The sequence below is a fragment of the Triturus cristatus genome, chromosome 12 (genome assembly GCF_964204655.1).
Source record: "Triturus cristatus chromosome 12, aTriCri1.1, whole genome shotgun sequence".
Classification (NCBI taxonomy): Eukaryota; Metazoa; Chordata; class Amphibia; order Caudata; family Salamandridae; genus Triturus; species Triturus cristatus.
The window spans coordinates 585,377,096-585,402,201 of NC_140595.1; the positions used below are offsets into that span (position 1 = coordinate 585,377,096).

Here is a 25,106-nt window from a genome sequence, read left to right on the forward strand (position 1 = left end):
TAATCCTTTTTTGTTCCTTCTCCTACTCTTACCATTCAATCCAAGAGATTAACAGACCCCTCCATATGAAGCACTCCACCTCAATCGTACCTCCTTTCTAATAGATAAAGCACTTTCTTCTCTCCTTCAGCACTCCAGCTTTTTTGGATGGCACACTCCACGAACTTCCTAGACTGGTCATCAATGTGCACGGGCAGGCATCATCCCTAAAACGTTCAATTTCTTTGACTTACTAAACCTTGCCCTCACGGTTAGTCTGGTTGTCATAGATGCCATCTTCCTTGGCAATGTCTTTCCTAGGCCTCGCTGAACGCAGACACTAGTAGACTGTACTATTTCTTAGATCTTTCCACTCCACTCCACCCACTTCATTACCTTGTCTTCAAGGCATGACTGACCTACTCACCTCAATCCCTGTATCTCACTAACGCATCAATACTCGTATTAGCATGGCAGCCATAGAAGTCATTCCACACTGTGGATCTCCACCCACCTCTAAACCCCAAATCATATCATCCCTGGATAACAAATACTTTTTCTTTTTTCCAATCCATTGCTCCTTTACCTCACCATACTAATCATGTTTCATTCCCTCTCTGAATGCTGTACACACCATCCACCTTCAATATAATCCAAAAGCTTTCTTTCTGGAATGCACAAATCCCTCTCCCTCTCCCTCTAAGCCTTCTTATCCATGCCACATTTTGCCTATCCTTGTCCTCACTGTGCAACGATACGCACCTTGGAATTTGTGGCAGCTCCTCTGCGGCGTCCCGTGCAAACTGTCACCAGGTAACGATAGAGGGCACAAGGATCGTTGTCTGGAAGAACAGTAACTCTGCTCTGGTACAGGAGACAAAGCCCATTAATGAATACAAAGTCCTACTTATCACAAATGAAGCTCAAAGCAGTGAACACTTCATGCTACTCCTATCACATGGTCGTTATACCCACATACTTCTGCCATTCCTCTACAAGTATTGCCTCCCCTATTTATTCCTTTCCTCGAGAACCTTACAGTGGTAGAAAAGGTGTCATTGTTCAATGGAACTCTGCGTCTCTTGTCATTCTGACGATTTCAACTCGTTCATTACCTACACTGTACAACTTCAGCCATACTCTGTCAGGACCATAACCTTCTTGTGCTCCCATTTACTATATCTATAGTTATCCTCCTGTCCTTTTGCTTTAACGCCTTTTTCTCTGCTCATGCAATTCCAGTCTTGTGTGTCACCCTAGGTTTGATAGGAGTTGATATACTTGGACTGGTTGTCTGGCTCATGTTTATACTAGGTACCCTCCCCTGAGAAGTTGCAATAAGAGTAAATAACCTTAGAAGTTGCTTCAATCTCGTAGGCATGGGATATTTTACCAGTTTGTTTGTTGAAAGTTATTTCATCTTATATAGAGTTTGCTCAAGTGGCTTTCTGCTTGACCTGGAGAATAATTCTCCAATCCATACCCCTAAGGCGATCTAAAATGCTGGTAATGTACACTGAGAAGCACCCCCAATTACATTAATTTAATTTTTATAACATTTCAAATCCAGCATGTGGAAGGGAAGAGACCAAGCAACTATGAGGAAATAAAATCTGGTCGGTACTTGCAGATGGAATGCATTGTTTCTCATTGTGACGATTAAGCAGACATTTACTCTTGTTAGGAGAGCATAGAGACCCTCCTCAGCTCAGTGCAACTATGGTGTTATCCAACTGGTTTGGGGCCGCATGGGAACACAGACGGAGGATGGGCACCCAGGTTTCATATATCTTTAGGGCCCAAAGTCACATTAAGCTTGTTAGGTTAGTTGACCCCAGTCCTGCGGGTGCCCTCAGGCACACATGTAACCCCTACTATCTGCTAGGTTTCAGCATGGCTATAGCTATACTTCCCCAGTCATGTGGCTGCCATCAGACACACATGTAACCCCTACTATCTGCTAGATTTCAGTATGGGTATAGATATACTCTACAGAGTTACCAGTGGAAATGCAAGATTAACTTCCCTCCAACTTAATAAATGTCATGTTTAGTTGCTGCTCAGGAGAGCAAGTATGAGTTAAACACACACCCATTAAAATATGGACATGACACTGTTGAAGTGCTACAAAGAGGCAATGGAATACTTCTATCCATCAAGGTGCAGCATACAGAATATTGCTCATGGACTACCCAGTAACCTTAACATGGGAATGGTGGAACTTATAATACATGGTCCATCAGAGGGAGGAGGGTGGCAATAGTTATCTCTTTTGTTAGTAGTCTGGAGAATGAGGCATCATGGTTAGCTCTTTCTACAATGCATAATATTTTCAGAAATATAGTGTTTCAATAATCTGCAAAATAAAGAATAAATGTTGTGTGAACAGGATTAATTAAGATTTTGCTTGGGATAAAGATGTCTTCAGTACACACATGATTATTTAAAGTTAGCCAAAAACAGCAAGAGACGTGAGAAATATTATTTGGTTTATTTAAGCTACAAGGTTATTTGGAAGTTTATCAAAAATATCATGAAGTTAAATCATACACAGAATTCTATCCAGTTGTTACATGTGTCAAATGTGTGTATTTACAATTAATAGTAAAGGACATTCTTGAACAGGTAGGGTACTAGGAAGAGGATGTATCTTAACAAGCAATAAAGCAATTGGAGAACAAATATGGAAATAAGATAAACTGGCGAAAATAAGTGGTTCCCAAGAAGTAAGAGGTTGACACAAGTTTGGACTTGGCATGAGTGTCATGGAAATCAAGGGATTGGAGCATCTTGCAGACAAGCAAGACATTTGACTCTAACTTCAGAAAAGAAGAAGCACCGAATAGCCAGTTATCCAGGTATGTAAAGACGCATATGCCTTGCGCATGTGTCATACCTATCAGTGGTGCCAGGATCTTCCCGAATTTATTGGGAGTGGGTAACAGTTTGAAAATGAAACACTACAGGTAAGATTCTTAAAGATCCAATGGCTTTTGTCTCCTGGAGGGCCGGTGGCGTTTTTGTCTGAAGGATTATCTTACTGAATGTCTGTTGTGGTTCAAACTGAGACCCAGCACTGGCCAGTAATCTCTTGATGGCCTTTACCCAAGGACTACTATGAAATAGCCACAGTGGCCCTTGTCAGATTTGGGAGGTATGTATCAATCTTGTAATATGATTGACCAGTGTCCAGGGCCCAGGTATCTAAGCTAGTGATCTCCCTCTGTATCAACCAATTGTTGATATCCTACTGGTAGGGCAACCCCCAGACCATACTGCCAAAGTCATGAGGAGAGTAAGGGAGAAGTACTTGGAACTAAAGCTTGTCAGATGACACAGTCCCAATCCTCAATTCGGCCTGTTTAACCCTTTAGTGTAAAAGGTCCAAAAGTAGGTTGTTAGGACAGTGACAAGGAAGACGAACAAGCAAATAATGGGCCATATGTTTTCCAAGTTGTTTTGGCCGTATAGAAAGATTCAGACACAGTGGTTGTCTCCATACTGCGGACATCAAGACTAAATATGCTTTCCCATTTTATATGGTCATGTACTATAATTTCTATTTCCCACACAATGTTGTGCCTTTAGCCTTGAAATGCCATCCATTCCCAATCCATGCCAGGTTTTGTGGAAGCCAGTCTGCTTATGCTTGAAACTCCATTACCTATAATCCCCTGCTCACTGCTTCGTCTCTACCCCTGCAGGCCAAGGATGAGTGGAGGAATTCAGCACACCAGTGGCTGGCAGCTGATAGCCTGCTCACAGCTTATGAATGTGATTACTGTGAGCTCTTTTAAGGCCCAGCTCCTTTCAGTCTAGTGTTGGTCACTGTAGCTGTGTTCCTGTGAGACCGACTTTTTTCGTTTCCTGAGCTTTTGATGTCCTTGTCTCCTGAGTTCCTGAGCTATAGTTATTCTTTGATTCCTGAGCTATAGTCATTCCTTGACTCATTGTTCCTGAACTAGCACTGCCGTCAGTACTACCATGACTCCTGCAACTTATCTATTTCTTGTTTCCTTGATTCCTGAACCAGTACTGTTTAGTGCACCCTTGAAGCCTCTCTCCTGTATTTCCCTTTTCCCAGTCCCTGCTATTCTTCCCATTGCCTGTGTTCCAGTTCCTACCCCGCTGTCTTCCTCTTCTTGTAGTCTTAGCTTCCAGTATCCTTGTGGGTTTTGCTTCTTACCTTTTTGCCAAGTGTGTCCTTTGTTTTCCTTCTTTCCTGTTAAACTCTCCTCCTTGCTGGCTCCTTGTCTATTGTGGCTGTGTATTTAGTTCTACACCCTTGCTGTTACCGCCTTGCGTGTTCCTGTTTGATTGCCAGGATCTGTGGGCACAACTGACAACCTAGGTGGTGTTTATTGTATTCTGTGAGCATTATCTTTGAGTTACATTTATACCATCACCATAGGTATCAGATACATAGACCCTGCCTTTGCATGTATATCCTATATGTGGGTATTTTCAGTCAGCATCTGTAAAAGGCAATTGTGGGTGAGGAACCTATTAAGCTTCAATCTTAACATGTGGAGCTTCTGATTGCTTCACCCCACATTCCCTTCATTGTTAAATGTTATATATATATATGTCTTGCACGTCCGTCCTGGGTGTTAGTTATTCTGAATGCTCAATTGCCTCATGAGTGCCTGTCCTTTCTGAGTCTTATATAATCAAAAGAGGGAGGAAGAAGCTGAGATCCATTCGGCTTCCTATCAAAGGTAAGTAATCAAAGGGAGAATGGATAACTTTTACCTGTATTACCAGGGTCAGGTGTGTTGACCAACTTAAAAACCACATACAAGGGAACACCAGGGGGCGCTGGACCAACATGGCCGCTTAACAGAGCGGCTCCGAGCGCCCGGCCCCTTCTACTCGTAGCCGATCCGCTCTCAGACGCCCTGGCCGGGAGCTGAGGGGCGTACTTTGCAGCGGAGCAGCCCCGCAACCTGGGGGCAAACTTTGCCGAGCTCCGGTCCACCCCAGGCGCCGCCAGCCGGGATTGCAGCGGACCCGGGACGCAACGCGGAGCGCCTGGTGCGAGGTCCGGCGGCGAGGGCTACGGGAGCCCGCGGCGCCCACGAGGTCTCCGGGCCCCGGGCCGTCGGGGGCAGCAGCCTCTCCAACACATCCCCCCCTCGAGGCCGGCTGACATTTTCCAGATTCCTCTTGCCGGTTGGGGCATGGCACTGCCTCTGTGGGGTGGCCTGACGCCAGGTGGGGGCCGGCGACTGTGGTGACATCGGCGTGGACGGCGACGCCGGTGTAGGCGGTGTGGGGGCCTCTGTGGTGGCTCCAGGGTGGGAGTCGGCGATTCCTGGCTGCATCCCCCTCCTCCAACCCCCCCCGCTGGTTGCGGCCCCCCCTGGATCGCACATCTGGTTCTGTGTGGCGGCGTCGTGGAGCCTGGGGCCGTCCCTGAGTGTCGGGCCGCGGTCGGGGGGCCCGGTTCCCTCACCTACCCTCCCTCCATCCTCCCCCCGCGGGGCCCGTGGGCCCGCCTTGCAGTGCTGACTCGTTGGTGCGGAGTGAGGGGGTGCGGAGCAGCGATCGCATCGGCTGTGGACGGAGTGCGGTGGTGGTGTGACGCTTTGGCCCCGACGAGCTGCGGAGCGGCGGCGGTCCCTGCCCGGGGCTCGGCTGTCATTTCGGGCAGTGCCCAGGGGGGCGACCTGCGGGGCCTGGATTGGCCGGCCGCCCGGGTGAGTGGACGCTCTATCTCCCGTTCCCCCTCCTGCCGCTCTGGCCCTCGGCCCCCCCTGGACTTGCTGGGATCCTCTGCGGGGCCCGCCGGTGGGCGCGGGTGCCCCCCACAGACTGCCTGAGGCCATCATGGGCAAGGACAGGGCCTCCAAGCCGGCGGCCACCCAAACCAAAATTGACCAATTTACTTCCTCAGGGAAGGGGCCCGGCCCGACCGGGGAGGTGGCGTCGGCCACGGATCTGGCGGCCATCCTGCAGGCCATCCATGCGTCCCGTTCCTCCCTGGAGGGCATGGTGGGTGAGGTCAAGGTGGACGTCGCTCTTCTCCGCCAGGATCTGCGCAACGCTACCGCCCGCATTTCAGAGGCCGAATCACGAATCTCGACGGCGGAGGACGATATCCGTCAACTGCAGGATCAGGTTCGAGAGCTCACCACCCACTCTAAGGAGCTCCACCGCCGGGCCGAGGATGCGGAAAACCGGGCGCGTCGTAGCAACCTCCGACTGGTGGGATTTCCGGAGGGGGCCGAGTCGAGCCGGGCCGATGACTTCTTGGAGGGCTGGTTCCGGTCATGGATGCCGGCAGACAGTCTCTCGGCCTGGTTTGTTATTGAGAGGGCCCATCGCTCCCTGGCCCCGAGGCCTCCGGGTGCACCCCCCCGCCCCTTCATTCTTAAGATCCTCAACTTCAGGGACAGGGATGCCATTCTCCGTGAGGCCAGGCGTGCCGACTCTCTCCACTTTCAAAACCATAAAATCATGGTCTTTCCGGATTACACTCGGGAGGTACAGGAGCAGCGGCGATCCTATGCGGAGGTGAAAAGGAGGATGCGATCCCTGGGTCTCCAATATCAGTTACAGTTCCCGGCCCGCCTTCGGGTCATCTTTCAGGACAAGGCCATCTTCTTTGAGACGCCCCGGGCCGCATGGACCTGGCTGACGGAGGAACATCCGCTGCGTCGCCCTGGTGGGGACTCATCGCCGGGTGGCCGTAGGAGACCGACTACATCTAGGCCGTCCAGGACTCGCCGTCGGAGGCGCACCGTACCCCGGGGCCGAGCGAAGAATGAGGTGGTGGTCACCCGCTCCATGGGACGGCCGCGTCGGGCCTCTGGGGCCTCCCCTGCCTCTTCGGTCGCCCCTTCCAGCCCTGTTGCTGCGGACCGCCGGGCTGGATCCCCGGGGCGGTCGGGCTCTGTGGCCCCACCCGCTGAACCAATGGACACCTCGGACCTTTCTTGCAGTCCAGTTATTTGATTCACTCTTGCTGCAGGTGGTTTAGTTGATTGTCGGGGGACTGGGGATGGTTTACCGGGCTGCCATTGTTGGGACTTGGACTTCTGTGCTCCATTTTAATGATAGCTCTCGGCCAGGGCGGGGGATTTGGTCACCATCCGGATACTTGGGGGTCCACTAGGTGCTCAAGCCCGAGCGTTTTAGCTTGGTTGTTGTTCTTTGTAGTTAGGGCGACAGATGCTTCCGTTCTCGAAGTATAGGGTGGGGCGTGGGGGGTTGGGGTGGTTTGGGGTTGTTTCTTTCTCCTATGGAGGATTTTGTTGGTTGGGGAGATCCTTCTCCGTGTTTTCGTTTCATGGCATCATCGCATTCCTGCCCTTCCCGCTGGCCTGCCTTCCCGGGATCTCTCCCCTGGGGGTGACCCTGCGCCTGCGTCCCCCCCCCGGCCGCCCTGCTGGGCTTGTGCTCCGGGGGAGTCCCTCCTCTGCTTACACTAGACGCTCCGCTCTGGGGTGATGGCTGATACTAACCTACCCAAGGCCGCTATGCGGATTTTGTCTTGGATTGTTAAGGGTCTTTTAGACCGCTTCAAGCGCATGGCGGTCCTCAAATACGCGCAGCGTCTGGGAATTGATGTCCTTCTTTTACAAGAGACCCACCTTCTTGGCAACAAATGTCCCTTTCTCGCTCGCTATGGGTACGACAGGGTGTGGCACTCCGGCTTCGTGCGGGGTTCCCGGGAAGTGGCTATCCTCCTTCGGCGGACTTTTCCTTTCGTTCTTGCCCAGGTTCACTCCGACTCCCAGGGCATGGCGGTTGCGGTTTCTGGGGCCCTTGAGGGGCGTCCCCTGACCTTTGTCTCCTTGTATGCGGCCCCGTCCCAGTTGCAGCCCGTCCTCTCACACGCGGCACACCTGCTTCCCACGCTCCCGGCGGGCGCGCTTGTCTTGGGGGGGGACTTCAATGCGGTATATATGCCCAGTGCGGATGCGACGGGCCCGGTCTCCCTTGCCAGGGCTGCCCGGTTGAAGCTCCTATCGGGCTGGGCCGAGGCTCAGGGTTTGTGCGATGTCTGGAGGGTCTGGCACCCACGGGCCCGCCAGTACACCCACACCTCGGCGGCGCACCATTCGCACGCCCGTATTGATTTAATCTTTGTCCCGTCCACTGAATGCGTGGGGGTGCAGGACGTCCGCATTCTTCCCAGGGGCCTCTCGGACCATTCTCCGCTGCTTCTGGCCATCGGCCCGCCTCCCTTCTCCGCCCGCCCTGTGTGGCGCCTGAATGCTTGGTTCCTCCAGGATGAGGCCTTCCGGAGGTCGGTTGGCACCGAGATCTCTAATTACTATCACGTGGGTTCGGTCTCCTCCGCAGCCGTCCTCTGGGAGGCTGGGAAAGCGACTGTCAGGGGAGCGGCCAGGGGTCTGGTGCAGCAACAGCGCCGGAAGCATCTCCAGCGAATTACGGAGTGCGAGGCACAGGCCCTGGAGCTCGAGCGCGACCCGGAGGCCCTGGGGGACCCCGTGCGGGCGCGGCGACTGGCCTTCCTTCGGGACGAAATTCGTTTGCACTCCCTGGAAGCGGCAAAAACTTTATGGCGCTCTTCGGTCGCACGGGTATATGGTTGGGGAGATAAGAACGGTGCTCTTCTTCACCGGTTGGCCACGTACCCCCGGTCCAGTAGGATTATTCCGGCGATCGCGGGCCCCTCGGGTGAGATCTGCACAGCCTCTGTGGCGGTGGCCCAATCCTTTGCTGATTATTACTCCACGCTGTACCGTGCTAGGGAGCCCGGGGTCCCCCTTGGGGAGCTGCTGGGGTCCGGTGGAGCGGAGTTGCAGTGCTTGGGGCGGGAGGCTAGGGAGACCCTCGACTCGCCCGTGACCCTACAAGAAATAGACGACGCCATCTGTCACCTGGCTCCCGGGAAAACTCCGGGTCCGGACGGCTTCCCGCAGGAGTACTATGCCCACTATCGTGAGACCCTCGCTCCGCAGCTTTTGGGCCTCTGAGGTGAGGTGATGAGGTGAGGTGATAGAGGGGGGCTCGTTCCCTCCGGAGACGGACACGGCCACGATAGTGGTTCTCCCTAAGACGCAGCCTCCGTCCCAGTCCTGCTCGGACTACCGGCCGATCTCTCTCATCAACACTGAGATCAAAATCTACGCTACCATCTTGGCGCAGCGGCTGCGTCCTTACCTTGACTCGCTGATCCACCCGGATCAGTGTGGGTTTATGCCGAACCGGGGAACTCGACACTGCCTGCGGCGACTGCATCTCGCCATGGCCCACCGAGAGCGCCTCTCTCCCTATCTGGCTTTGTTGTTGGTCGACTTTGAAAAAGCCTTTGACTCGGTGGGGTGGGTCTACTTGGATGAGGTGTTGGAAAGGATGGCGTTCGGTCCTCACTTCCGAGCCATGGTCCGGATCTTGTACGCGGCTCCGCGGGCCAGGGTGTTGGTGAATGGGGCTCTCTCTCGCCCGTTTTCTATCGGGAGGGGGACGCGTCAGGGCTGCCCGCTCTCGCCCCTCCTCTTTGCCTTGGCAATGGAGCCCTTGGCTGTCCTGGTCCGCTCCGACCCTGTGCTTCGTGGGTGGGACTGGCCGGGCATGGTCCCTGATAAAATTGCTCTGTATGCTGACGACGTCCTCCTTTACCTCTCCGACCCCGCCACATCAGGTCCTATTGTGCGTGGCATTCTTCGCCGGTTTGGTCGGGCATCAGGTCTCCGTCTCAACCCCAAGAAATCGGTCTTAGTTCCGCTGCACCCGGCCAGGGATTGCTTTGACTGGCAGTCCGATATTCCCCTCCGGAGGCTCTCTTTCAAGTACCTGGGTATGTGGATCATCCTTCTACCGGAGCTCTGCTGGGCCCTTAACGTGGCTCCTGTGGTCAACGGGGCCAGATCGGACCTGGCGAGATGGCAGTCGCTCCCATTAAATCCATTGGGGAGGATTGCCCTCTATAAGATGATGATCCTTCCCAAATTCTTGTACATGCTGCAAAACACGCCCAGCTCTTTCCCTCGTCCGTGGTTCCGGAACTTGGAAAGTATGGCGACCAAGTTCCTATGGAGGGGCGGTAGGGCCCGTCTGGCCTTCGGCCTGTGCCGGATTCCATCGCATGACGGAGGTATGAGTATGACCGACCTCTACTTGTACTACCTTGCGACTCGGCTCCTGGTGGTCCATGATTGGTTCTCGGGCGGCTGGGGCGACCCCGCCTACAGGCTGGAAGTACAGACACTGGGGTTCTCTTCCATTCAAAACATGCTCTACGGGGCGCGGCTTCCGAGATCGCTTCCGGAGGTTGTGCAGGCCCCCTTTGTGGCCTGGCGTGCGGCTCTACGGCATACCCGGTGGTCGGGGAAACTGACCCGTGTTACGCCGCTCTGGCATGGCACCTGGCTGCGGGAGGTTGCGGGCCTGGAGGGCTTTCGAGCGTGGGACCTCCTCGGGATCTCCTGCTTGGGCGATTTGTGGCAGGGGAGTCGTATGTGTTCCTTCCGGGAGCTTCAGGCTCGCTTCTCGTTGTGCCCCTCACAGTTTTACAAATATCTTCAGCTGCGCCACGCGGTTCAGTCCCATGTCCCGCTGGATACGCGAATCCCTGACCACAGCCCACCGGAAGCGCAGGTGATGCTGGGGTTTCTGGGTAAGAGGGGTATCTCCCGCATTTACCGAGCCCTGGTCAACAACACGCCAACGGACTGCGAGGTCACGAAGGTGCGTTGGGAGGCCTGGGTGGGGCCACTGGATGAGGTTGACTGGAGGGACGCCCTCATGGCACCTCGGTTGATCACCTCCTCGGCCAAACTGCGGCTCATCCAACTGTACTACTTGCATACCGCTTATCTGACCCCGGAGCGCCTTCATGCGCGCGATGCGGGACGAGCCCGGCGGACTTCTTCCACATGGTGTGGACCTGCCCGCGCCTGGGACCCTATTGGAGCGAGATTGAGGCTGAACTCTCTGAAATACTGGGGTGGGAGGTTCCACATGACCCCCGACTGGCTCTGCTGGGGATAACGGATGATCTGGACGGTTCCCGTCATGAGAAATTTTTCCTCACTACTGCCTTCATGGTAGCGAAGCGAGATATTGCTGCCGCCTGGAAGCGGCCTGAACCCCCCCTATGTGCGGCGTGGCGGAGGGGGGTGGACTGGTGCGCGACGCAGGAACGCGCGATGTACTCAGCGCGCGGCTGCCCCAAGAAGTTCTGCAGAGTGTGGGGGAAGTGGCTGGGGGGCATGATTTAAGGGCGTCAATGCGGGTGGGGGGAGTGACGTGGTTGGGGAGGGGGCGGGGGGTTGTGCTGCGGATGGGAACTGAATGTATCCAATGTCTTTTGATGCCAGTTTGCTTGGACGGTTGTCCATGTACTTTGTTTGTTTATTTGCAAAATAAAAATTTGCTTATCAAAAAAAGAAAAAAACACATACAGGAGTAGGGCGGTGCACTTATAGAAATGTTACTGTTCTATAGCACCTCGTTGTCCATGAGAAAGGTCGACATGTTTCAGCCTTTTACTCGCCCAGAAGGGTCGGGAGGCTTTCTTCAGGACCTATGTAAAAGTGAGGTTGCTAATTTTTGAGCACTCTGTTAGGTCACCCTTCTTATTCGTGACAGGTCAATAGTACCTATAACTTATTATTCCCGAATTCGGGTTCCCTCGAAGGACCGGCAGGCTCTGTGACCTGAAGTTGCAGGTCGCTCAGCCTGTGCTCGCTCTAGTTACGGTGCCCTGTAACATGGACAACGAGGTGCTATAGAACAGTAACATTTCAATAAGCGCACCACCCTAGTTTTTAACCTTGCCTCCTCTCCTACCGAATAAAGTTTCTTTGGGAAGCAATTTTAATTAACTTTTTTTCAACTATCACTGATCACTACTGCTATCCAGGTGGAGGATAGCACATTATCAAAAAGACCCAATGATGATGCTTTCACGTTCTAAGAGAAGCGGAGAATCAACATATACCGCTTCACCACTCCTGTACGTGAATGAGGGTTTTTAAGTTGGTCAACACACCTGACCCTGGTAATACAGGTACAAGTGATCCATTCTCCCTTTGATTACCTACTTTCTGAGTTGTAACCATCTTGATTCATTATGCAGGCTTCCCCATTGAATCTCTTTTCTCCTCTGACTCTCTGTGTGAGCCTGGGCAACGCTGTACTCCAAATTCTGCTTACTTTTTCTACCAAGCCCCCAGTCCTTGCTCAAGCCCCTGACTGAGTTCCAGACATAGTCCCAGACAGTTCTGACGCATATATGAGCAGATGAACAGGGCAGCAACATTGCATGGAAGCAAGGAATCCACAGCAATTTGTGAGGAAACACATAATCTAAAGAGAACAATTAGAACTTGATTACCTTAGGTTCTACTTAAACCCATAGTGAAATCTAGGAATAAAATACTAAGCATTGTGCACTTGCATTTTAAATCCCTTAAAAGCCTCATTTTGTGTTTGAAAGTTATATCTACTCTCCTCCTCAATCATCTATCTTATCACCAAGAGGTCTCTTACATGGAATTCCACCTTATATCTTCAATAGCAGAGCTATTGAACATCTATTTCATGGCAAGGAGAGGAGGAATACATTTTATAATCACAGAAGAAACTGGGAAGCATGCCACTGAGCATCATTTTCAAAGAAACTGTCACCTTAGACTTATCCATCCTGTCCATTCTTCGCACCCAAAGCAGTGACAAAAGATAGCATGCAAAGAAGCAGGCCAACATGATCACAATGACAGGGTTCTCCGAGATATTCGAGAAATACTCTGCGGTCTTGGTGAGATCAAGCTGTGCCGGCAAGACAAAGAAAGAGCTGCCGAAGATGGAGAGGTGGTTGCAGAGACACTGAACCTGTGATATGCTTGTCTGTGGCCCAACCTGAAAACAGATTAAGGAATAGATTATTGTGATGGGACGGGGGGAAAAAGAGAATCTTTCACATGTTCAGATCCCTCTTCAGCCCGGAAGCCCATACACCTACCTTCCTGCCTAGAGCTGCTAGATTGTGACAGGGGTGAATGGGTGATCCCAGGTGTTTTTGAGTGCTAAATATTGAGTTCCCTAGGGGAAGTTTTTGACTTGAAAGTCTTGAAAAGGAACAGATCCCCCAAAAATATGTCTGCGTATTCCCATAGTCATAGGAATGCAGAGGAAGAGCAGCAAACCGCTTGTTCTTACAAATCATGTAATGGTTCTCAAAGGACTACGTGCAATTTCCAATGAATGCTTGCTTTCAAAGCACTGCGGCACTGGGAGTGTTTCCCCTTTCTCTGGTCTGTTTGAAATCTAATGCATTTACCATTATCTATTCTTAAGGTAAATGCATTCATCAATTTTGTAACTTTGAAATTAAAATGTTTTTATTAAGTATTGAATAGACTTATTTGATTTGTCAGAACTTAGATAACTCATTTTATACCCATAGGGTAACACAATGTTGCACAGATCTTTCTTTTACCCTTCTGATGTTTCATGTTGAGGCAAGGCCTACCTGTATGTTTATCAGAATTTAAAGGCTTGAAACAGGCCCAACTTACATTCATTAGAACCTTAATGCAGAAAAGGGTATGAATGAGCTATGTGTGCATCCACCATAACCACATGCACAGCAAAGAAAGGCATTAAAAATCATCAGAATACAATTACCATATAAGGTTACCTGGCTCTAATCCCATTCTCATTCACAGACAAAACACTTACATTACACACTTTAAAATCTGAGATCAGCAAAAGGTTCATAAGCATAGGAATGCCAATGTCAGACAAGGGCGAGTCATGCACAACAGGTATGTTCAGACTGATGATACACTGTACAACAACCACCTGCTCTCCCAATTCAGTTAAGGGATTTGCTTCACAAATAAAGAGTATGCGTATGGACACGTCAGACATCTATGGCCATGAAGAGAACCACTGTAGCCTCATCAGGATACCATATCCAGCCACCCTCTCACCATCAGAACGCCATCCTCAAATAGCATGAGTGATTCACCCTACACCTAACAGAATTCCAAGATAAGGAGGCAATAAGGCGCCAAATACTCATCTGAACTTCAGGACACACACCCTTTAGAATTTGATGACAAAGTATGAGTCCCATTAAAAGAATCGTACCTCCAGAGCACGAAGTGACTCTCAGTAACGCGAGTAGTGAGCTACGTCATTCCAATCAGAGTTCTGCTGTAAAGGGTGCCCTCCCCTTAAACTTATCACAACATACAGAAAGGAAGACACTGGCCATCAACCCATCAAAACTCGTAGAAAGGGAGTGACTAAAATTATATCTATTAGGACTTCATGACAAGGACTTTTATACCTATCAAAACGTATGGATAAGGATAATGACTGACTAAATGTCTTTCAGAATTGTAGGCTGAGTAGTTACTGACCACATACTCATCAGTATTCATGGATAAGGAGTGACTCTTTAACTACCCATTCAACACCGAGCACTTGAACTTATACCCATTACCCATCCATAAAAAGACTGATTCACTTTATACCCATCCGCAGTCCATGACAAGTGGCTCCCTGTATACTTCTCAAATTTCCAGAGTATGGTTGGGTCACCTAATACCCATGTAGAGGAATGACTATAATTAGGCGCCTATACTCATGCTCCCTCAGATATCCGCGTCAGTAGAGGCGTTCACTTACCTTGCACCCATCTGAACTCCAAGCTCTTGCGCTTTCATTCCAATAGGCACACTGGGTACTGAAGGAGATGATGCTGAAAGTCAAACTCTCGTTGCCAGAATCGTTTACTGGTTTCAAGTGAAACTGGCACAACATACTTGAGTGATTAATCAACTCTGGAGGGATGATCCAGGTATGGGATTCTGTGAAAGGGGCAGAAGAAAGCGAGAAAATACACAAAGATTATCCACTGAACTGCATCCTCTTAACCACAATCCTCTCTCTACATCTAGTTCTATGAGAATTTGGGCAGCTGTTGATAAGGATAGTCTTTGTTTTTCATTTCTCTTTTTAGCATGTGTTGAGATTTCAACTGTACTACTATCAATCTATCCCCAGAACAAAATGAATTACGTTCTTAGTTGTGACATTGGTAACCCCCACTCAACTACATGGCACGACCAGGGCTCATCCCCCCAAGTGACTATTCATCAAATGGCTGATGAACTTTTGTAATTGACATCTGGCCTGAGGCCCTCCTGCTGACCGGAATCATCTCCGCTCATCCCCACTCCCACCCTCCCGAGGGATGCCTTCGGAGGCCCATACTGCCCTGGGACTTTGTTGCTGGACTCAGGTGCCACTGGGCTCCAATACTATGGAACTTCCAAGCCTCAACGGTGCCCAAGGGCTTCAGGGGCTGAATGTGATACTAAGCTCCACTTGCTGCCGGGGCTCCCTCGAATGGGTGGCTGTGTGATGCCTCCTTCTTTCTGACCTGCGGCCCACCACTACCAGCTCGTAGTTGGATACATTTCGGTAGTCCCAGGTGTATATCCCTCGAAGCTTCACCTTGTATTGCAGCCACAACACCACCCAATGAACTCTAGCCCCTTTTGTGGACACAGTTTACGAGGTTTGGACAGCTGGTTCCACGCCTTCTGCCCACTGTGTCCTTATTTTCTGTTGTTTTCCGGTCTCATACTCTTCTTTCCACAAGCGGGTATTATTATCTCTAACGGTTCCTCCTGCAACAACCCTCCTGTCCTACCGCCCCTGCCATCACCAGCCCCCGCGACAGAGACAGCACCCTGGCCTGGGGGTCATTAGAGGGGCACACTAATATTTCCTATGTCACATTTGCTACACCTATATTGTTGTAATAGAAACCACTTGAATCGAATGGCCTTTTAGGGTCCTGTTATTTCTCCAGTATTGTATCTTTTATAAATTCACATACTTGTATCTTCCCCGTCATCATGGTGGGAGTCCCACAGGAAGAGTATAACAAGTAGTGCTACAGCAACAGCATTGACATCCATTGTAAAAGCAATACACCAGGCTAGCATATTGACATTATTTTTATAGACTCAAACTTCAACCAATCAGAGCACGGACCCATAAACACTCATCCTCTGCGGAGCCAGCATGACTCAGATTTCTTACTGCACATCATATGTTAGGGAGTCTCCCTGACCTCTGCTCAGTCACAGTGTTTCACTGATAAATGTTTGACCTGCAGCTCTTCAGTTCATCTTCAAACCTTCTAAGAACATCTGAAGTACAGTCTGGGACTGTGTTTGACTGGTTTTCTGACAGAATGTCCGAGTCTAAAGAAAAGCTGTAGAGGCCTTGTAAGACTTGTGGAAAGCTCAGGCTTTATTCTGAGGACCCACATAAACAGTGCTTATATTGTCTTCATCCTTAACATAAGCCGAAAGAATGCAAGCACTGCCATATGTTTTCTGTTAAAACCCTCAAGGATCGGGAAGGTAGATTGCTTCTGTGGCTATAGAAGAAGAAAACACATTCTGACTAGGACTCTGAGTGTGAGGAGAAGGCTTATTCCTCCTCACAAAAGACAAAAGAAAAGGGTTCTTCATCCTCTTTTAGAGACTCTAAGATTCTAAAAAATCCATGTCTCACATTAGAGAGACCAGGAGTGCAAGGAATAGAAGCAAGGAGCCGGCTGGCCCTTCCTCCTCTCATGAAAAGTATATTTCATCACCTTTATCTGCTCCTCATACTCCATTCAAGCAGCCATCTGCAAATAAAATTCGTCCACCAGCAGGGCCGCCGACAAAGATCAACTGTCTACGGCTGCCATGTTGACTAGAGTGTCCTCACTGATGATGGTGTCGATGGCAACTTCAACTACATTGACGACGACAACGACTGCCTTATCGTTGTCGCCAAAGACTCTGATGACGGCACAGATTTCTTTGACGACGGCATCAATGATGATGACGGCACCCGCTGTTGTTCCATCGATGAAGCTCACTGCCGGACCTACATCATCGACCCTGTTGTCGATCCTGTTGACGGTGGGAAAAGATACATTTCTTATTTCCAGTAAGGGCATGATGTCCTCTGTGCCACAGGATGTTCCAAAGATCTCTCCTCTGCCACCAACACGTCTGATGGAGTTTCAGGAATTTGGGGATGGGGGTCTTTTTGGTCCTGCATATAGCCCTTCTAGGTTGAAGATTATATGTCAGGAGACGGAGGATAAGGATGTGGAACAGAACCCATCAACTTACCTTGAGGGTAAATATTCCTTCTCAGACAGAGACATAAATCTGCCCAGGAACACAACACATTTTAGGAACATTATCCATATGAAGACCAGGAAGAGGAGTCACATCAGAAGCAGGAACAGGCATTAGCAATACCTGTTAACTCGTAACAGACATGCATATGATGATAAGGGACTATTAAAAGAGGTTACTAGATGCTAATTCTGCTCCACAGCCTACTCCCAAGCAGAAAGCCCCTCAGACCACTCCTGCCCCACAGAGTACACCCAGGCCACAGAGAGAAAGGCCTGTGCAACCGCTGACCACTGTTTCAGACTCTTTTCATGACAGTGACGCTGCCCAACAGTCAGAAGAGGGAGAGAACCTGTTGGACCCTACTGAGCTTCCTGAGTGGGATGATTATATGACACCAATGTCAGCATCTCCTTCTCCTCTTACAGCAGATTCCCTGCCTGCGGACATTGGTAGTTTCCATAACCTGCTTGAAAAAGCATCCAAGCGCTTTGACCTTCCTCTACCAGAGAGGCAGAAGGATTGCTTCCTCTATGATTTTAAGGCAGGGACTCAGCGCACAACTCGTGCTATCCCTATTATCATTTGGTAAGAGGGCTTAAAGCTAATGAAGACTTCAGCGTCCAAGAGAGTTGGGATGTGTGGATTCTATGTGTGGCAGTTGGACTGTAGATGGCAAGAGAGAAGCCAGTCTTCCCACAGGCTGTCATTAAATTGAGATATATTCTCCATCGAGTGTCTCCAGCATTTCTTCATTACATTTGGCGACAACTGGCCAGCCACAGCCTGTCGACTGGCTAAGGACCCATGCAGTCAGTGGGGACAGAACACAGCATGCAGTCAAGGAAGTCGGTGGTCTACTGGTATCGTATGCTGCAGTGCCAGGAATTTAGTTAACATGCACGTAGAACCAGTGTGGGCGACCTCAATTTGTGGTGTTTGGTGGATTCAGTGCGACGCTGTGTGTAAGGGAAACATTTGTGCCATTATAATTGGATTTTTGGCATCCTGAACGGCACCAGCGCGACCTACTCTCATTGCAGTGCAGCGCAAGACGAGGTCTCAACACGCGCCGATAGAACCGATCTGAGCATGCTCCAGCGCAAATGGTTATCACGCGCACAGCCATAATTTAGAGATTCAGTGCGTCTTAAATATCAGGAATTCAGTCATTTTATCCTGCTCGATGGCTGCGCTCACTTTGGCATTATGACTCCGTGGTCACTAGCTCTCTAAGAGTGTTTCCTCTTACCAACTCAGGGTAGTTGAAACTGTGGTGGACTTCTGCTTGATGATTAGGGGCATAAACAATTAAAAAGGACTTCATTCTGAAGGCTCGGTTCCTTATTTGAGGAAAGCACTATAGGGACTGTATTCATATGGTTTATTTAGGGATGAGCTCATTGAAAGGTCCTCCGCCTTTTAATTTTTCTTCTTATAGGGAACTTTTTTCCTCTTTCATGTTCAAGGAAAGCATCTTAGGAGCATTCTTGTACTTTGGTGCATTTGGAAGCATTAATTGTGTGGTTTACAGTTTAAGGAAACAGCATCCCACCACCTGGTGAATTGTACAGTTTTGCTCTTGTTTTTGCAATTAATACAATTACAGCCCTAATAATCTGTGAACTTCAGTGAAGCGTCATTCTTCAATATCCGTTCTCATGGCAACTAGCTGCATGTTAAAACTGCCTGTCTTCTTGGCTCATCAAGGGTCAGCTCCCATACCATGGAAAGACTGAATAGACATTTCCGAGAACTATCCACTAGCCCTAGATGGCCACAGTTGTAGTGCAGGGAGAAAGAAAGCATTATTACTAAGTGTGTTGGGGAGTGAGGGTCAACACATTTTTAAATATCTACCGGAAATCTTGGACACTGATAATCAACCCAATGAAGATGTGTATAAGGAAGCAAAGTCACACCTGGAATGTAGATTTGCAAAAGAACTAATATAGCAATGCTGAGATATAAATTCTATACGCACCCTCAGAGTCCATAGATGACTTTGTTTCAAGATTACGCGAGTTATCCATGAAGTGCCAGTTTGGCCAAATGACTAATGAACTTATAAGGTACCAACTTATAGTACAGTGTAAAAGTAAAAAATAGAAGAATTGCTGTGGGCAGCAAAAAAACCTTTGTTGAAGGATGCTATTCAGATTGCTAAAATAGGGGAGGAGTCTGATTTTTGTATGCTTGAAATGGGGAAAAAAGATGCGGCTGAAGGGCGTGGTGTGTCCACCATACATAAAGAAGAAGATGATGAACAGGAATGAGTGGGAGTGTTAAACAAGTATGGAATTTGTTTTTTAAATATCAGAAGAGAGTAGTTGTCCAAAACCTTGGTCAAAGGACCTGTTGTAGGTGTGGAAGTCATTTTCACTTAGGTGATTCAAAATTCTGTTTTGCTACTAATAAAGAGTGTCTGAAGTGTGGGCGTTGTATACATTATGCTCAAGTATGCAAGGGAAATTCCAAAGGGAGTGTAGCAGTAACAGAGTTGGGAGGAGTTTTTATCGACAATTGTAAAGATTGAATTTTAATTGTGAATCACAATGGTGATTGTGAGAGCAAGAGAACCCGCCCTGTGGCTTAATTTTTAGTTATGATAGGGTTGTGGATTTGGTGGTGGATTTGAGGTCAATGTTTACCATCATTTCCAAAGCACTGTTTTTGGGAAAATGGTCTGAGGTGGCTTTGTCCCCCAAAGATATCAATCCTGTGGGGTATCAAGGAGAGACCGTAGCTATTTTAGGGTACTTTTCTGCCCCTATCAAATTTCATTCATGTGAAGTATTGGGCAAGATATACGTGGCAGAAAATGGCCCCCCAATTTTGAGGTAGGTACACCAATTTGATTTGCAGATTATTATAAACCCCAGGGTGCCTAATCAAGTGATGGTCGTGTGGGAAACTATTATTGAAAATATACTGGAGGAAGTCAAAGGGGTGTTCAGAGAAGAATTGGGTCAGTTGAAGGACTATGTTCATGAGATTAAACTAAAAAAAGGGACTATATCTATGAAGCTCAAGGTAACAAAGTTGCCAGTTGTGATATGAGGTGAGGTGTTGGATGACATGCATCAAGAGGGTATAATTGAACCTGTGGAAGCTTCCAGTTGGGTGTCTCCGGTGGTCATCACAGAAAAAGCTGAAGCCGCGTACGTTTTTGTGTGGCTCTCAGAAGTGTGAATCTAGAGATAGTAACAGACACCTTTACTTTACCCAATATAAACAAAATGTTTTTATTGCTGAATGGAGGAAAAGTTTTCTCAGAGCTAGATTTAAAAAATGCTTACCATCAGATTCATATACATAACAAGTCAAAGAATTTAACAGCCTTTATAACGGTGGAAGCGACATTTCAATTCACCAGAATGCCGTTTGGCCTTTCTTCTGCGGCCAGCGTTTTTCAGCATTTGATGTCGGAGGTGTTTAAAGATGTAAAAAATGTAATCTATTTCCTAGACTACATTCTGGTGTTTGGTAGAACGAAGGAAGAGCATAATTATGTTCTCCAACAAACCTTAAGGAGGTTGTCTAACCTTGAAAAAAAGATAAGTGCAAATTTCTGGTGAAAGATATTGAATACTTAGGACATACTATAACAGGTGAAGGTGTTCAACCAAAAAATTATCTACTTAAAGCGATGATACAAGGGGCTCCTATTCCCTATGACAAAGATCAGTTGTTGTCCTTCAAGGGACTTGTGGACTATTATTCCAAGTTGTTGATAAATTAGCTGATAAAACAGGTTTTTGCGATGCTTGTTGAGGAAAGGATGCCATTTTTTATATTATTTTAGAGTTTTATATAGCGCAAACTAAACCCGAGAAATCGGGTATCAAAGCGCTTTACATGAGCACCAGTTTTGTTACAGAAGGACACATCCATTTTTGTTAGTCATGGGGAGATTAAGTGATTTGCCTTAAATCACAGGATGTTGAGCATCATTGCCGAGACTCGATACTTTTGAAGGTATCAAGAAAGAAATTTGTAGTGTAGGTATCCTAGTGCCATTTGACACTACTTTAAAAACGATCTTAACGGTGGATGCCGATGCTACTGTTATTTGAGATATTATGTCTCAGGTGCATAATACAGTTGAAAAAACAGTGGCTTTTGCATCCCGTTCTTTGAGATAATGGAGCAACACCATTCTGTTATTGAACAGGAGGCGTTAGCTGCAGCTTGGTCTGTGGAGTATTTCCATACCTATGTTTGGGGGTTGGGGCTTGTGCTCCGTACAGATCACAAGCCTTTGGTAAAGGAGTTAATGCCTGGAGGAGCGGGAAAGGGATCAGCGAGACTTGCAAGTTTTGGCTGCAAGGTCACAGGAATACAGATATAAAGTTGAGTACATTCCTTGATGGAAGAATACTCAAGCAGACTGCCTATCACATCTCTCGGTACACTGAGAAGCCGTAGATAAGGAAGCAGTAATTTCCAGAGAACTTGAAGGAGCAGTGGCCTGGTTGTCTGATTTTGGAAACTGTAGCAGTGTAGCCGTATTTACCAAGGAGGACTGAAGCAGAGAAATGAAGATGGATGAAGTGTTAAAAATTATGACAACATTGATTGTCAAAGGGAGTATACAGGAGAGTACGGTTGCTTGTGGTGTAAGGCCCTATTTAAAGATTTTAGATCTTTGAATGATCAAGACGTTTTCATGAGGAATGATAAATTCGTACAGCCGCAAGGTTTGAAGAAAAGAATAGTATCTTTGGTTTATGAGGGTCACCTAGGACAAACCCTCACCAAGAAAAGGTTGTGTGAGTTGTTTTGGCGGCTGGGTATGGATGATGATTTCATGTGTAGGGTGCTGAGGTTCCCACACTGTAAAAACAGTGAAAAAAGACTGAGAACTGTGTTATAATCGGAAAGGGGGGGGGGACATAGAAGATACAGGAAAACTATGGTGCACTGTGTGCATGGATTTTATTGGACCAATGAATGAGCTGAGATCTGAGTTGAAATATGCACTTGTTTGGATGGATGTTTCCTCCAAACAGCTTGTAGCTGAATTCATGATGGGGTGACAACAAAAAATACTAGTATGGTGTTAGAAAAAGTGTTCCAAGAGGAAGGATCTCCCAAAATACTTGTTACGGACAATGTTACTCAGCTTACTCAAGTGCACTTCTCTTTATGAACCACGAGGGAATGGGATGGTGGAGAGGGCTAAAGGGTTAATAAAAGGTACTATCTTGATGGATCTCCAAAATGGTAAAAATATGGAAAGGATGGTTGAGGAATTGGTATGGGCCCATCGCACCACCTAAACTGGTGCAACAAACATTTCCCTTTTTGAGTGTATGAGGGGAAGAAAGCCAGGTACAAAATGCTTGCTGCTTGGTTGCCATTCCAGGGCAACACTGTTAGTATCAATAAGGATGTTTTGGGCAGCAGGAAAAACAATGTAGACGTTGGTGATTGGGTTAAGTTCAAGAAAGGTCGGATGGAGGCAAGTTTGTGATCGGTACATTGTTCTTGAGAATGGTGATAGGTGGAACAAGAGGAGGGTAGAATTATACCAGAAAGGTGGTGAGGCTGCAGTACCTACAGGTGGTTTTACCAGGGGCATCACCGGGTGTATGATGATGGAAGACAGTGACTTGAATGGAAACAGGAGGGAGGAGAAGGACACTGTTGTTTATAATGGTGCTAGAGGGGGAGGTGAGGGCTGTCGTAATAGAAGTCCGAGAATTCGTAGACCTCGTATTTATCTGAAGGATTATGTTGAGAAATGATTTCTGCTTTAAAATAGATTGGGAAATGTGAACTGTAGAGTTGCTTAGAAACTTTTATCTTGATGTTCTATTTTAATTTTTCTGTACAGCTCCTTGTTAAGTTTTCTTTATATTTTATTGTGTCATCCGATGTTTCCTTAGCTTTATATTACTGTAAAGGGGAAGATGTGTTATGACCTTAAGTTCTCCTGCTCGTGTATGTTCCAATGCAATGTGTCCAAGAGCACTGGGATGCATGGATTATAGTTGGATTTTAGCAGGAGGGAAGCCACGCATCTGGCAGGCTGTCATTAAATTGAGATATATTTTTCTTTAAGTGTCTCCAGCATTTCTTCATTACAACACACCTCGGTGAAAGATACCGATATAGGTAGTTCTTGTCAAAACCTACAGATCTGGCTCTTAGGGAACATGTCACTTGTGGCATAATATAATTTAAATAAAAATTAAAACCTTTAACGTTGTCTTTTGCTTTGGATCTGGTGTCACTTAGCTTGCCATCATTAGAACATGACATGCTTCCAAACACACATTACAGCAGGAGTTGTGCTCCCGAAGCCGGACAGGGACCCCACACAGACGGGCGCCTAACGCTCTACGCTCCCAGATAGACTTTTGGAAGACACTCAACCTCTGCAGGTTGGGTAGCGCTGATTAAGATGGTAATGTTGCCCAGACTACTGTATTATTTTGATAACCTCCCGTTATACCTGCCGGCGTCGTTTTTTCCACTAGAGAGCATGATGAGAGACCTCCTATGGAACAATACACGCTGCAGGGTGGCTTTACTTAAATTGTACCTTCCGGTCGCACGCGGAGGGTTGGCCTTACCCAACTTTGAGCACTATTATCTGGCATCCCAGATCTAATGGATTGCAAAATGGGTAGCAGAGTTGCATCTTGCGGATACTGCAGAAGGTACTCCTCCGTATACATTAGAGAAGATTCTCTCTACTTTTCACCCATGCACCAAATCGTACACTCTTCTCATCTTCCTGGTGCTCATAGCCCAGAAATGTTTTCGCAAAGCTTTACATCTCATACCCTATGCGCCTATGCTTCCATTGTTGGGGATGCTGTGGGAGGGAGGCAGAGTTCGTACGGTAGACCTCGCGGGGTGGCAGGATGCAGACATATGCACACTAGGTGACCTCTATGAAGGAGGTGCATTGCAGCCCTTTGTATCCCTGATTGATGAGGAAGACATACAGCCTGGGCAGTTCTTGATTCACGCCGCCTGGATTGCAACGCTCGGGTAACAGTGGGGTAGTATGTTGCAGGAATTCCCAACACACCTCTTAATACAATATATACATGTGATGGGTACAGGGCGCATCTCACAAAATGGTTTGTAGAAGCAATACATGAGCACACTCTGACGGATCTCACTCTGCTGCGCGATAAATGGGAGGCCGATCAGGCTAGATCGTACACACCTAAAGAATGAGACATTTTATTGGAGAGACCTAAAAATATCCCCAGAAACATGAGGTTTAAATTAATCCAATTTTATATAATCCACAGAGCGTATTTAACCCCAGACAAGCTCAACAGATATTTTAACAGAACAGATGCTTGCTGCCCGCGCTGCACATTGGTGAATGCGTAAATATTGGCAAGACCTGACAGGGCGCTACCGCACACGTGTGAGGCCTGTATTGTGAGATATTTCCCAGAGATAAGAAAAACAGGGTAACCTCGTGCTTCCTGGATCTGGGATTGGCGGTCAAGCAAGCGGCTCTTCACGCGGCGATGGAAGGCTGTAGACCCCCACCAATTAAAGCTAGGACACAATCAAAGTTAAATTGGGCGAAAGCTGAAGCTATTTCCCTAATGAAGGAGGATACACTGGGATTACGTAAAAACCCTATGTTCGAGGCATGTGAGCTGTAGATCATATGCTTATGCATAGATCGCCATCTAGTGTTGGGTCCGGATGTTTGCACTTTGTTTTTTGTGGAAGAAGTCTTCCTAGTCACGAGGTAGGTGACTCCTCCTTTCGGTAATAGTGCGCATGGTCATCGACTTCATCTTCAGATTGGATTTTTCCGCCATCGGGTTCGGATGTGACTCGCTGCGCTCCGGTTCGATGCCTATCCTTTGGTTTCTCTCGGTGCGTACTACACTCAACCTCGACGGTATTGTTTTGATCGCGTTCTCTATTCTTCGCAGATCGTGTTTATCAAAAAACTCTATTTCGACCGGAGAGCTCGTGGTAGGCCGTTGGGCCTAG

General features: G+C 48.1%; 1 protein-coding gene across 3 annotated transcripts in view; it reads right to left on the reverse strand.

Annotated features, from left to right (window-relative positions):
- LOC146776322 (polycystin-1-like protein 2) overlaps positions 1-25,106 on the reverse strand; it is a 508,528-nt gene that overhangs the window by 245,444 nt on the left and 237,978 nt on the right. For all 3 annotated transcript variants that reach the window (XM_085637372.1, XM_085637374.1, XM_085637373.1), the window contains 3 exons: positions 14,596-14,777; positions 12,586-12,816; positions 742-843 (listed from right to left, as the gene is read on the reverse strand). In XM_085637372.1, the coding sequence (XP_085493498.1) occupies positions 742-843; positions 12,586-12,816; positions 14,596-14,777 (515 nt within the window). The remainder of the gene's footprint in view (positions 1-741; positions 844-12,585; positions 12,817-14,595; positions 14,778-25,106) is intronic.